The sequence below is a fragment of the Girardinichthys multiradiatus genome, chromosome 9 (genome assembly GCF_021462225.1).
Source record: "Girardinichthys multiradiatus isolate DD_20200921_A chromosome 9, DD_fGirMul_XY1, whole genome shotgun sequence".
In the NCBI taxonomy this organism is placed as follows: domain Eukaryota; kingdom Metazoa; phylum Chordata; class Actinopteri; order Cyprinodontiformes; family Goodeidae; genus Girardinichthys; species Girardinichthys multiradiatus.
Genome location: NC_061802.1, coordinates 36,907,457 through 36,922,202, shown reverse-complemented (window position 1 = coordinate 36,922,202; position 14,746 = coordinate 36,907,457). Strand labels below are relative to the sequence as shown.

Sequence of the window (14,746 nt, the reverse complement as noted above, 5' to 3'; positions counted from 1 at the left end):
ACACAGTTACGGGATGGAGAGGAGAGGAGAGGAGGTTTAAACCTCTGTGCCAGGTTGAGGAACAAAATGCAAGGTTTTTTTTAACAACTTTGTTTAATTCATACGCATATGAAACCACACTACAATGGGAGCAGGAAACCATGGTAATGGCCATCACTTTTGTAATAATGTTAATTCTAATCACAACAGAATAAAATAGTAACCTGTAGGAAAGTAAAAATACACACTAATGGAATGAAACCAGTGAAATAATTGAAAGTACATAAATAAACATTAAATACTGAATAAATAAGTGAATAAATAAAAGAACAATTGATTTTTTTTTTACCTACACTCACACAAAATAAATAGCGTCTAATGCATGAAACCTGGCAGTATAACTCTCAGAGACAGCTCAGAAAATATCTCAAAAAAATATTTGTGTTTGTTTCATTGTTTTTATCCCTGCATTGTTAATTAATCCTTGGTATTTCACAGTGTCTGAGTCCACAGTGACCAACTCTGTGGTGTCATGTTTTGCTTTGGATATGGGGATCTGGAAGGTCTCCACCTTAACACCTTCTTCTCTTTGGAGAGATGGAAAAAAAACACACAAATAGTCATACCAAACTTTTTGTTTTCCCGCTGTTACAGATTGCTTCTCTCTTTTCCCACTTAGAAATATTTACAAAACCCTACATCTTTGCATTAGCAGGAAAAACTGATTGTTGGTAGCAAACAGCAAGTCTACACTTACTGTTTTTGGCTGAAAGCCACTATGTTCACCTAGTAACAAAAGTAGATTCCTTCCTAATCACAGATAGACTCCTGTGAAAGGTATCCTTGCACATTCTTTATTCTATGATTCTTTTTTTTTTTTTTTGGTTTTTACAAAGAATAACAAGTATTGGTGAGCATAAAAATGTTGGTAGGCAACTGTGAAATATTAGCTGGCAAATTGTCAACTGCATGTCATGGAAACTTGAGCCAATCCCATATCACTCCACATATCACTGCACTACTCAGACCTCTGCAGCTTTAGCAGCTTATTGTAAAAAAAAAAGAAAAAAAGAGAAATGCTACAGTGAGTCTTGATTACTCATTTGGACATATGGAAAATACATAGCAGCTATATTATTGCATAGATACCCAGCTCAGCAGTGTAAGGGATTATAAAGCTTTTTCAATCCATTTTCACAGTCTTCTTTGTACGTTGTTGCACCGATATCACAGGCAGGAGAGCTCTCAGGTGTTTTTTGTGCATTTACAGAAAAGTGTATATTCATTGCCTTGCAAAAATATTAATATTACATCTTTTTTTTTTTTTTTTACATTCTGTAACTTAACAGCTACATACTTTAATGCATTTTACAGATGTTTTGTGATGGACCAACACAAATGAGCAAAATTCAAAAGCTGTGAAATGGAAGGAAAATGATCCCTCTAAGCGTAGCATCCCTGCCACAAATCCTGGTAGTGATAGCGTTGTGCTTTTTCTTCTACAGTGGTTGGTGAGAGCTTGTGGGAAGGTGGATGGAGCTAAATGCTGGGCAATCCTACAAGAAAACCTATTGGAGGCTGCAAAAGCCTTGAGACTGGGCCTTAGCCAGAGCTATAATGGACTAGTTTGGATCAAATTATATTTGGTTGTTAGAATGGCCCAGTCATAAATTTAATAAAGAAACATCTGTAGCATAATTAGAAAATTGCTGTTCTTCATCGAATCTGACAGAGCTGGAGCCATTTTGAAAAACAAAAAACAGAAACAAATAATCAAAAATCCAGTTCAAGCAGGTAGAGACCTAGACAAAAAGACTCACAGCTATAATTGCAGCAAAGTTGTTTCTACAAAGTATTGTTTCCTTTCAGTTCACAATTATGTACAATTTTGTGTTGGTCTAGAACAAAAAACAAATACCCCAAAAATATATTGAAATTTTTGGTTCGAATGTGACAAAATGTAAAAAAGTTTGAGGGATCTGAAAACTTTTGCCAGGCCAAGTCAAAAAGCATCACTTAATTCTCTTTTAGTCACCCAAAGAGTGTTTTTCAAAGCTGTAAAGCCCAAAACCTACCTGAAAATACCTCTTTTTATTATTTCTCTCACACATAAACACAAGCATGCACACACACAGATCTTTGTATCTTTGTACCCCCATCACTCATCAATTATTGCTTCATATTGGCTCGTCTTGTTTTTTAGTGTTATTGTTCCTCTCGTAAACACTTAAACTCAGAGGAAGTAGTCAGGGGGCGGTGATGGTGAGTTACTGGTACGTGTCTGAGGGGCCTCGCTGGCAACTCCTGGGTTTGTGCTGAGGAGTTTCTCATAGCGAGCCTTGTAGGCGTCTCTCTCTCTCAGCACCCGAGTCAGCTCACATTGTAGCTGTTCTAGCTGAAGGGTTAGGCAAACAAAACACATAAGTATTATTTCTTTGAGTGTTGCTGCATTACGCTGCAAAAATATAGCTTTTAATGACATTTTCTCTCAAATACATCAATAGTGACCCGGTAACAATCTCAGGAGGGTTTTTTGTTTCCAAATTCTTTACCATCATAGTTCGAATAATTTTCTGTTCTTTACAACCGATGTTAGATATACCACCATCCTGAGGTTGAACAAAGTGTACAGTGCCTTGCAAAAGTGTTTTTACCCATTGAATGTTTTTACATTCTAACATGTAATAATCCAAAACTACAATGAATTTTACTGGGATTTAATGTGACAGACCAACACAAAGTAATGCATCATTGTAAGGAAGAACACAAATGACATAAGGTTATTATTATTATTATTAATTATACTTATATTAATTGTACTTATACTTATACTTACACTTTATTTACACATGTATAAAAATTACAGATGTATAAAATCTTTTTAGAACAACCTTTCTCTCCAGTTATAGCCCTAGGTCTTTTGAGGTATGTGTTCACCAGCTTTGCATATCCAAAGACTGAAAGTTTTTCCCAATCTTCGTTGAAAATAGCTCAAACATAATTTTTTAATTCTTGCTAGGATTCTCATTTGAATTTAGCTCTGGACTTTGACTAGGCCATTGTGACATATGAATATACTTTGATTCCAACCAACCCACTGCAGCTGGTTTTTTGGGCTCATTGTCTGCTGAAAAATTAGCCACATCCCCAAGTCTTTCTCAGCTTCTAGTAATTTTATCTTCAAGAATTGCCCTGTATTTATCTTGCAGCTCTTCCAAAGTTTCCATGGGCCCATCAGCTGATTCTCTGATTAATGCTCTCCCTTTTGGATGATGAATTAAACAGTACTCTGTGTGAAGCTCAAAGGTTGGGATATTATTTTGTATCATAATCCTGTTTTAATCTCCACAATGTTCTTTCTGGCCATGTCTGTTGTGTTCTTTGGTCTTCATGATTTTGTTTTTTCCCTAACCTCTTAGGCTTTCTCAGAGCAGCTGCATGTATATTGACACTAAAATACACACAGGAGGACGCTAGTTGCAAATTAAATGACTTCAGAAGGCAATTGGTTGCACTGGATTTTATTTAGGGCTGTCAAAGTAAAGGGGGCTAAATGCAACTGCCTGCTGAGGTATTCAGACTGTTATTTTCTTTCCAGTCCACAATTACCCTCTACTTTGTGTTGGTCCATCACAAACCCCAATGAAACAGACTGAAGTAGGTGTTTGTGATGTGACAAGATGTAAAAAGGTTCAAGAGGTGTTCATACTTTTGCAAGCCACTGTGTAACATCAGAGAGGAAACCTCAAGTCTGTCAGTAAAAGTTTTAAAAACAAGCCCAAGTGTGTGTGTATGTGTGTGTGTGTTTACCTGTTGTGTGAGCAAATGTTTCTCTGACTCTAGAGCGTGACGGTGCTGCAAGCGCTTGTAGCGGCAGGACTGGGCATAGCCGCGGTTCTTGAGCGTGCGGCGTTTCTGCTTCAGGCGTACCACCTCGTCCTTGCTCACTCCACGCAGGTGTCGGTTCAGCTCGCGCACTGACAGGCTCACAAGCTGCTCATCTGAGAAGCGCTCATTCACCCCACATGGCTGACCAGATGGACCAAACACACAGAGAAAATATGTTGGTCCACGCTGTTAACTGGCAACAAGATCAATTCTGAGAGGTGTGCATGTAAAGCAGTGTGAAGTCCACCAACATTTAGACTTATATGTTACTTTGATGTTTGGGCTCTATATGATGCGTCAAACTAGGTCTGTATACGTGTGTATATGTGTGTGTGTGTGTGTGTGTGTGTGTGTGTGTGTGTGTGTGTGAAGGGGGTGGGGGGGAATTGAGCACGTCTGTCTGTCAGGATGCACATTTCGGCACCACATGTCCATAATCTGTCATGTAATCTGACTAATTGTGGTTGACAGTTATCAGGATTAGGTACAGCAATAATAGCAGATATTATCTATAAGCTCACACTGTGCTCAATATAAAGATCCATCCAGACATCTTGATCAACCAGAACATAGATTATAAAGTTTATTTACCTGGGAAACTACATGTAGTGAGGATCACCATTGAGAATGACTTAATACCAATATGCTTTAGTGTATGCTTTAGCAAACAGAGGTTAATGCATTTATCTTGATAAGTCTGCTCTGTCACTGTGGGCAGTAATACAGAGGCTATTATATGAAAAGATAAAGAATGATTACATAGTAAAACACAGCTGAAAAAGGCATTAATGTCTACACATATTCATTGACAATCCTACTACATGAATGATTTATCAGCGTAGAACCGTACATTCTGAAACGCTCTAATAGACCTAAGTTAAAAGACATTATTGACTCATTGAAAGTACTTCTTGAAGACAGTTTATTGTTTTTGCCACCATATGGTTGTACCTTGTACTCGCTTGCAACTTGGATTTACCCACATTTTCTGCATTTAAACACTGAGGAGGTATTTACTCTACTCTAAATTAAACTGTATCATGTGTAACTGATAAAATATGATACAAATCCACAGAAGTGCAAATAAACAGTTTATTACTGCAGTCATTACCATCTTTTATATGTGAGGCAGCCCTATTGGAATTAGGGGCTGGAGTTGGTGAAGAACCCACTGGTTTCCAAATTCAAACCTCAGGAATTTCAAGACGTTGTAGTTCCAAACTATAATTTATTCAAGATTTTTCACCTGCCAGACCTGAAGATCTAAAATGGTGATTTTGCCCTAAAAATGATTATAGCTGTTGTTATAAACCTTTTGTACTTTCCAGCTTCTATGAAAGGAAAATACGTGTGCAGTGTTTGAAGGCATAAACTGTTCAGAATGTTTTTTTTTTTTTTACTTGTTCGCATCGCTTACTGCAGCTAGCCTTGTCACTGACAACAATTAGCAAAACCCAATGGTTTCTGATGTGCAACTGGAACACTCAGTTTAAAGTTTACTGAACCAGTCCAAAACATAACGTCAGTTTATGAACATGTTACAATGATTGACTAAATTAAAAGCAACATGTTATCAACTGGCTTTGCTAGTAATAGCTAGTTCAGCTAATACCTGGATATGAACATTTGCTGAATAGAAAGACTTGAAACTGGAATGCATTTCAGATGTGTGCGTGTGTCTGTTCTAGCATTTGTAACAGTGTAAGGCCAAAATATTAATATTTTTTCCAACATTTACTACTTTGTGAGAACCCACTGCTCCTTATGGGCCCCGAAGCCTGTGACCCATAAGAAGACGTTTTAGAAGAAGGTTTAGGATTAAGGTGTGTATTGAGTTTTGGTTGGGTTTAGAGTTTAGGGTTAGTGTCAGGGTTAGACCATAGAAATGAATAGAAAAAGAATGGAAGTCAATACCATGTCCTTGTAAAGATAAAAAGACATAAAATGTGTGCATGTGTGTGAGCTGCTAGTATGAGGAGATGCTGTTCAAAGAGATTTTACATTTTACACACTGTGTGGTTAATCACTACCCTTCAGACACTGGATGATAAATATTTTTCATGGCTTTTACAGTCCAGAAATAGGATGCTCCTCTTTATTTAGCCCATAAAAATATGTAAAGAAAATTTGAATATTTTAGCCCATACTTCCATTCCAAGTATAGCCGAAGCAAAGATGTTGAAAACAAAGTTCAGTTCCCTGGTTTTATTAACCCTGACGTTTTGTCCACATTCAGACATATTCAATCTTTATTTCTTTTTTTAGAATAATTTTTTGTTTATGTTTGAATTAAACGTTTATGATTTACAAATGACCTTTTAACATGGGAAGTAATGTCATGTTTCTGTCTTTTCAACAAACTTCTGGTGGTGGGGTACAGCTTAACCTTGTGAGGATATTGTCAGCGCCTATCATACTGGTGTAGACCAACGAGTTGAACTTTGGGTTGAGAGGATGTAGCTGAGAGGAAAAAAGTTTGACTATGAGTGTGTTGCTCTTTTTAGATATTTCCTTTGATTTCCTGTTATACATTTTCAGCTAACCATAATCATGAGGGTGAGTCTGGATCCATCTGATACTTACCTGGTTGACTTGTGATTGGTGATGATGGTGATGGTTGGCATGCATGGGGTGATGTTGATGATGATGGTGATGTTGGTGGTGATGAAGGCGGCCCTGGGGGCTGAGTGGCTGTGGATAAGGAACTGAGGCGGGGGCACCATTAGGGAGTGTGGGAGGGGCTGATGACAGGAAGACAAGCGGACGATGGCACATATCTGCTGCCTTGGTGCAGGAGATGTCTCCTCCACTGTCACTGCTGGAGTCTCCTAGGTTGCTGCTTGAGCTTTGAGAAAAACCTGGGAACTGGAAGATGGAATGACAAAGATCAAGTCAGCCCTTCAAAGGCTGCAGATGCAAGGAAAGAGAAAATAGCTATGAAATTGTGACTGTTACCTGCGAGCTGACAGCTGCGGCAGCTGAGTTCAGCAAAGCTTCCACTGCATCTTCACAGCCCAGAAAGCCATTCACCGGTCCCCTCTCTCTGTCCCCTCTCTCTGGCACTCCTCCCAAAGCTCCTAGCAAAGTGGCAGGTCCCGTCACCTCACCTCCAAACTGCTGCTGCAGCGCCGCAAGCCAGATCAGATCCTCAAGAGAGGCAGGAGTTGGGCCTTGAGGGCCATCATGTGCCGGGCTGTTCTCCACGTTCCCCTGGGACCCAGAACTGATCCCAGAAGTGAAGCTGTTGGATATGGACAGGGGAAAGGAGATGGAGGAGGATGATGAAGAGATGGAAGAAGAGCCTGAGGGTGGTGGGTGTGCATCACTGAGAGTTGGCGAAGGTGGCAGCGAGTTGTAGGGACTGGAGCTCAAACTGGAGTCATGTGGAGGGTTGCTGGTGTACGGGGAGCTTGAGGGGTCATGAGGTAGGCCAGATTTGGGATACGAGCATGGAGGAGGAAGAGGATGAGTGTCCGATTTCACTTCAAACTTGAGAAGGTCAAAGTCATTCAGATACTCCATGGCCAGGGGGCTGGGGGGGAGAGATGGCATGGGGAGGGAAGGAGAAGACATAGCGTCTGCTGCTGCTACCGGGAGCTCTTACAGGGTTTCTCCGTGTGTCAGGATTGTAGGAATGGCCGCTCCGCCGCCACGGCGCAACTCATAGACGGCAACAGTAGTGATACCAAGAAATTAAGTGATTGAGAAATTTCTGCTGTGGGAAACTGTTTTTCCCCTTGATCTCGTCTGGGATTCTTATGTCCTGAAGAAACAAAGAAACATTTTGGGTTGCTGGGTCACAAGAAAGAGATGGGTTTTTACTCAATATTGAGAAGTTATATTTCCATGATTTTATTCTTTTGGCAGATTCACAGTAACTGATGAAGCAGTGCTTAAGATTTACCTCCAGACATTCTCACTGTCACAACGTTTTTGCGATACGTATGTCAGTTTGAGATTGTTCAAACAGAAACAGGACAACAGGTGCAGGTTGTAGAATAGTCAATGTCATAAGCTCATACTGCATTTTGTTTTATTTTAAGCTCATACTTTTCTTTAGATTTTTAGGTTTGACTTTGCAAAAAAACAAACATTTTTTTTTTTTTACAAATAATCTGTACTCAGTTGCTGCCTTTTTGCCAAAAAAAAACCTCAATTCATATAATTGCAAACATTTGTTTCACATATGTCTTTAAATCCCTTTATAAATCCTTCTCTGTTTGGAAAATGAAAAAGAAAATTGCATAATCAACAAATAACTCAAAGACAAATCTGTGATACTTTTTTAAGCTAAACGGTTCCTTAGACATTTTTAAATATATAGTTAGATCTGAATGTTCTGCCAAGCCTTGCTATTGTAGTAATATAGAGAAAATAACCAGACAGTACCAGCATTCTGCAGTAATTTTATAAGCATGCTTTTGCATAGGACCTAAAGGTTGTACGTATGTGTATCTAAAAATGCCACATGGTTCATATTTAGGAGAATTTTGTTTATTTCAGACGATCAAATCAAGTAAAGCACCTGGTTTTCAATAGAAAAAGTACATTCTTTAAACTGCTTTGGAGGAGGATCTCGTCCTGCGGTCAGGTGTTATGTTTCATTACACATCTACCCTACAGAATATAGCCCAATAAATATAACATCCAATATTTCTAAAAACAATCCCACTGAACTCAGCACTAACTCGAGGACAAAAATTAAATGGGCCTAATCATTTTTGACAGAAAGATAGACGTCTCAAGAGACCAAATCCAATTACCAAGAGGTTCAGACTTTAATCCAGGGCCAGAGACTTTCTAAAAACAAAGTGAAAAACATTTTTGTTACAGCTCAGAAATTAGAATTTGTTTTGGGTTGAGCTTGATGTTCACTGAAAAGTTTTTTATAGGTATCTTAAAACTTGAAAGCAAATAATCTCACATTAATCCAGCAAGGCGAAACAGCAAACAAGAAAGCTCCACACACTGCAACAACTCAGGGTCTCTTCATATCACTGGAAAGCTCAAACTTTTTAATCTAATCTTCACTGCTAAGGATATCAAAGAAAGCTTCAGAAGAGCTAAGCCCTTTTCCACCTACACTAATTACAGATGTTCAGATTTAATTATTGTAATTATCCAAATGAACACCTAATTAAAAATCCACCTTTGACAGGTGCCTTAGCTGCACAGCCTATTAGTTTTGTCCTCCCGTGGCTTAAAATGGATTGTAAAAGAAAGCAAACAGTGTCAGGGCTCCATGGAGGCCTCAGTCTGGCTCTGGACCAGAGTTACGGAAAAAACACACTCGTGAAAGAACAAAAGTGGAATGAAAGCAGAATCAGAGGAACGTCTGAAAATCAGAGAGGGTTAATTGAGGAGAAGGAGATCGTCTTACCGTCGGTCATAGAGATGAAGGATGGTTATGAGCTTTTTTCAGGCATCTCCACCAGACACACACACACACACAAATAATTGACTGACTGGTTGACTGACACGTTTAGAAAGAGACACAGAGGAAGCAGTGTGTGTATGTGTGTGTGCGTGTATCTGTGTGGGTATAGTTCTCTGTCACTAAATCCCTGTTTGCAACAATCCCCTCCTCTCTCTGCCTCCCCCCTCATCCCTCTCTCGTGGTTCACAGGCATGTTCACACACTCTGGCAATCTCTGTCATTTCTTTTTTTACTCTGTTTCTCTCTTGTTTTTTTTGGTCCCTCTCCTTAAAGCTCACACAGACAGACTTGCTGTCTATCAATCGGTAAAGTTTCACTCAAAACGACTGTCAACTTATCTGGTATTTGTTCCACATTATTACTATTTTATCACTGTTAAAATATGAAGTTTGTACTCAGACCTTTATGTAATATTGTGAGATCAGACTTTGCCTGTCATGAAACTGAGTTTACTGACTCAATACTTAGATAAAAACACATTTGTTGTAGTGCCTCTAGTTGAACTATAGACTCTGTGCTGCCTCACCGTGGACAGTCTCTCTGAGCAAAGAATTACAGTGTGGTTGCCAGCACATGGTGTAAAAATCATCCTCATTCTTGAACTTTTGCAGTACACAAGAACTACAACACTCAATGTATTTTATTGTGGTGGAGGAGATGAACTCAAAGTTTTAATTTGTTTTTACAACAAAAATTCTTAAAGGCTTGTCATGAACACTTATACCCACCCCTTTTTAATTTGATACTCCTAAAAAATCCTAGTGCAACCAACTGCCTTCACAACTGTTTGCTATTTGGTCTCAGTATAAATGCAGAAGTCCTATGAGGACTATGGAGGTTTGTCAGAGAATATTAGTGAATAAACGTTATGATGGAGAGCAAAAAAACACAACAGAGTGGTCAGGGATAACATTGTGGAGAAGTCTAAAGCAGGCTGAGAGTATAATAGAATATCCAAAGTGTTGGTCATTTCATGGAACACTTACCTGAAAAATGAAAGAGTATGGGACAAATGCAAACTACCAAACAACCTAAACTGACAGGCCAGGCATGGAGCGCATTAATCAGAGAAGCAGCTTTAACACCAATGTCAGCTCTTGCATGGATGCTGACATAAGCGTGCTCCTTCTTCTTATGAAATTGCTCTTTTTTGAATTTTGACAAACAGAATAAAGCATTTTACCAACTGTGTTGAAAAATATCAGTATAGAAACAAACAATCCAATTTAGGATTGACCAATCTGCTATTTTTTAGGAGTGACAAGGAATCTGTCCAGAGTTACTGGTAAGATGGATGAAGTTAAATAAAGGACAATACTGAAAGAGCAACTGTTAGAGGCTAAAATGACTTGAAAGTGGGATGGAGGTTTACCTCCCAGCAGGACAACAACCCTAAACATACAGGCAGAGCTACAATGGAATGGTGTAGATATAAGCATATTCATGAATGGCCCAGTCAAAGTCCAAACCTAAATCTAATTGAGTGTCTATAGCAAGAAGGGCTTATTAATGTTCACAGAAATTCTGCATCCAGCATAATTGAGTCTGTGCTGCATTACAAAGAATGTGTGAAAATTTCTCTAGATGTGGACCGCCATGTGTAACCTGTGTAGCTGTAATCACACTGAAAAGTAATTTTACAATCAATACACAGTGGTATTGATTCAGGGGGGACTGAATACATCTGCACATCAAATCTTTTAGATTTGTTTTTGTAAAAAAAAAACAATAGGAAACCATGTATTATTTTCCTTCCACTTCATAATTATCCACCACTTTGCCTTGGTCTGTTGCATAAAATCTCAATCAAATTCTTAACAATCTGTCACTGCAATGTGAAAAAGTGTGGTAAACGTAAAGGGGTATTAATTCTTTTGCAGATCAGTGTACACTGACAGTCTAAAACGTGAAGTAACATAACACCCTCGTGCATTTTCTGAGAAAAGTGGTTCATTGAAATGAATGTTTTCTGCCAATGTTTGTACTTATTTAAACCATGCAATATTTTGCCTTGTTACATCTAGCATTTAAATGAGAAAGAAAATATCCTATTTAAATTTTAAGTTGAATTTTTAAACCAGTTATTTTCTAAAGTTAGGTTAAAATGTGCAGCCAGTCAAGCTCTCTTTCTAACTATATTTATAAGGATCAGCCCGTTATATTCCACAAAGAGTGATATAATTGACATCATATCTCAAAAAATGTTCTTAGCTATTAAATGCTTTATATTGTAGATATTAAATCATGTCACAAAGACATCAAAGGGTATGTCCTTCATGTTTTATTCGTTCTCTCCTCTGTTCTGTCTCTTGGATTTAGGATAAAAGACTGTATATATTTTAATATAATGTGGCCCACCTAAGGCTGCTGAGCAGGGAAATGCATAACAAGCATTTCTCAATGCTCCTTAAAAGCTAAACTTGTTAATCCTGAGTCTCTGTGTGTCTTAATAGTGTCTCGTTGAGGAATCAGTGAGTTAATAGTGCCTTCACAAATCTGATTTAGGAAGTAAACAAACCTTTAATGCAAGCAGACATGCTGACTTGTGGAAAAACTGCACAAGAACCACAAAAAACTGAAGTTTTAGACTGAATTTTTTTGAATTTACAAAAAGAAAGATCTCGGATCATATGGTATTTATTGAAAAATATTTAGTATCTACCTTATTTATAAGGCTATTTAGTTAGATTTTAAATAAGACGAATAAAACTACATTGGTTCTCTTTCTTTGTGTTTCTGTTTCCTCTGCTCCCTGTTTCACAATCTCTATCTGACCATCATGTGTGTTTCCAGGGGAAGCTTAGCAGCTAAACCAACAGGGCCTCCCGTGAGGGTGAGAGACAAAGACAGGGAGAGACACAGAGGAACTTACCTCATACTTTGCTGCAAACACTACCTCCTCTCCATCTGCAGTCGTGCATACATTTATCCTACAGATTTTTAATGTACTTCACATTCAGGCAGGACCTTTGAACCCACTGGCCACTGTTTAGCTTCCTGTTGCAAAGTATATTGAACTAAGTAGAACTTTTGAAGGTCTTGGCACCGATATTACAGGAACGGTTCTAAATACTAGCAGTGGCAGTAGCTCTATTAATTGATGTACTGATTTATCAGTCAGCACTACTGCATCCTTACATGATAACAGTCGAAACGTTGAAACCAGCAATTGGGTATGGAGTAACAGAGCCTAAACAACTGGTTAAATACACAAAAAAATGTTTCCTGTACCTTTATATTTGAACCGTACTTGTTCTACATCTTAACCAATGTACTCTTAAATAGAAACAATTAAAACAATGTTTCTATTCATTTGATCAATAAAATGCTGAAAGACTTTATAAACAACAAGTTTTTTGGTTCTTTTGGGGTGTTTCATACATTTTTAAGGTTAAATGTCTCCTGGTTTCATTACTGAGCGAATCAACAGCTTGCATTAGCTTAGCCAAAGATACAGTTTTTCTTTCTGTTCTTAACTGGAGTAATAATCTTTTTTATTTAACAAGTTCTACATTTTGTTTTTACATAGATGACACACATATTTATCTTTCAACTTGATCAGTGGAGACAAATCTGTTGTTTTGGGGAAATATATTAAAAAAGTTCCATAAAGAAATTCTAACTTCACATTTGCACAGTGTTAACAGCTTAAAACTGTCAAGTATAAATAAAACAAACTACATTTTTTATAAGGATTCTTCAAGATGCAAATCATTGTTCCACTGTTGATTTTGGTAATGCGATGAGATTTTTGTTCCCTGAATAATTTACTAAAGTTTATTTGGATGTTTTCAATGTGAGATTATGCTGCTGTAATGAATGAGATTATTTAAGGGTTTTACACATCTTTACAAAGGCAGCCAACACAGTTGTCTGCATCTGTAGTTCAGACCCTCTAATCTGACTTTGTGTCTCTCTCCTGAGGTGTTTGGGTTTTGATTTTCTTTTATGTGTTTATTCTCATCATTTCTTTGTTATATTTCTATTCAGTTCATTTCTCTGTGCTCGTTATTGTTATTGGGTGTCTCCATATTAGTTCCTTCTTTCTATTTAGCTTCCTACTTTATTTTTGTGTTCTTTATACTTTGGGTTATTTTCTGTTAGATCTCTGTTAGATTTTCCCTCCTGGGTGTCTTGTATCCCTCTTCAGTTGAATCTGTGTTAATTAGTCAGCAAGTTTCTCCAACCCAGCCTCAGTATATAAACTCTGTGATTCTCGTTGTTCTCCGTTGGATCCTTCAGTTATTCTCCCTGTTTTTTCATGTCAGTTTATTGCCTGTGCTTCACATTCTGTTCCCCTCGTGCCGTACTGTAAGTTTTAGTCTTTAATATCATTACATTTTGTTCTCACTATGACACTTTGATGTTGTTCAGTCCTTTAATGCCAGCTTGTGCTTGCATAAAAAAAGGGGAACCAAGGTTCATGATATTCTCCAACAGCAAAAGGTAATTCTCTCAACTCTTTAAGATCAAAACTGATGGCTGAAATAGAAATGTTAACATAAGAGATTTTTAGGCATCATCACCAGTAAGAAATCTACCTTTAAATCTCCTTTTTTGTGGTCATAATGGTTATCTGCTCTTTCTGAATGCACCTGACCTGAGGTTCAACACTTTCTGCCATTGTTTTGTTATTATTACTGGCAGTGGTAATTGAGAACATCACTATTCTTTGTATGTTGTGGCTAAATTTCAATTCTTGTAAGTTCCTAAAATTTAACTTTGGATGTTCTTTATATATAAATCTCTGCTTGGCTATCTACCATCTTATCTGTGCGTTTATATGTAGAAATAACACACACTGTGACAATTACAGACTTTGACTAAACAAAGAAAAATAAGGCTTTATTTTATTTATTTTCACTACTGTGTGCAATTTGTACGACCGTTTTCCCCTAAGGTACGTCTTTACTTCACATTTTATGTTATACTGAATTTTTTTTGTTTTCTTGCAGTCTCTTAATGTTTACAATATCAGTATGAAAACAATGCAAACATTCTTCCCAAATGCTTAAAAACGAGACTAAATCTAACCCACCACATAAAACAGTTATTTGTATGAAGGGTCTGCCTATTAAATTCAAATTGGCTTTAGAAACACAGAAGCCACAACAATTTCCAAAGTTTGTTCATTTAACACAAATGACACTTTAAGCCAGTGCGTCTTCTATTATTGCCCAGAAGTCCATGAATGGGACGCTGACCCCTCTGTCACCCTGTTAGCCTGGGTCTCATATCCTTCAGTGTTTATCCTTTGAGAGGTTCTCAAGGCCATGTGAGGTTGTGTGACATGAGCGGTCAAAGTGGGAGAAACTCGGGAAAGTCCAAACTGCAAGCACTGGTTAGGGCTCCTCAAAGAGTTGACTTGAGAATAATTGCTATATCAATAAAAGGAGATGTGCATGCAGCCAGGACACTGGGAATGAGAGAGTGACAGAGCTG

At 37.9% G+C, this 14,746-nt stretch overlaps 1 protein-coding gene across 1 annotated transcript; it reads right to left on the bottom strand.

The window, feature by feature from the left end:
* Nucleotides 1-74: 74 nt before the first annotated feature.
* nrl (neural retina leucine zipper) lies at nucleotides 75-9,390 on the bottom strand. The gene is made up of 5 exons (XM_047375689.1): nucleotides 9,248-9,390; nucleotides 6,823-7,630; nucleotides 6,451-6,732; nucleotides 3,790-4,008; nucleotides 75-2,374 (listed from the first exon to the last, which is right to left on the bottom strand). Exons 2-5 carry the CDS (start codon nucleotides 7,438-7,440, stop codon nucleotides 2,213-2,215), a joined length of 1,281 nt encoding a protein of 426 aa, XP_047231645.1. The 5' UTR covers nucleotides 7,441-7,630; nucleotides 9,248-9,390; the 3' UTR covers nucleotides 75-2,212.
* Between the last annotated feature and the right edge of the window lie 5,356 nt (nucleotides 9,391-14,746).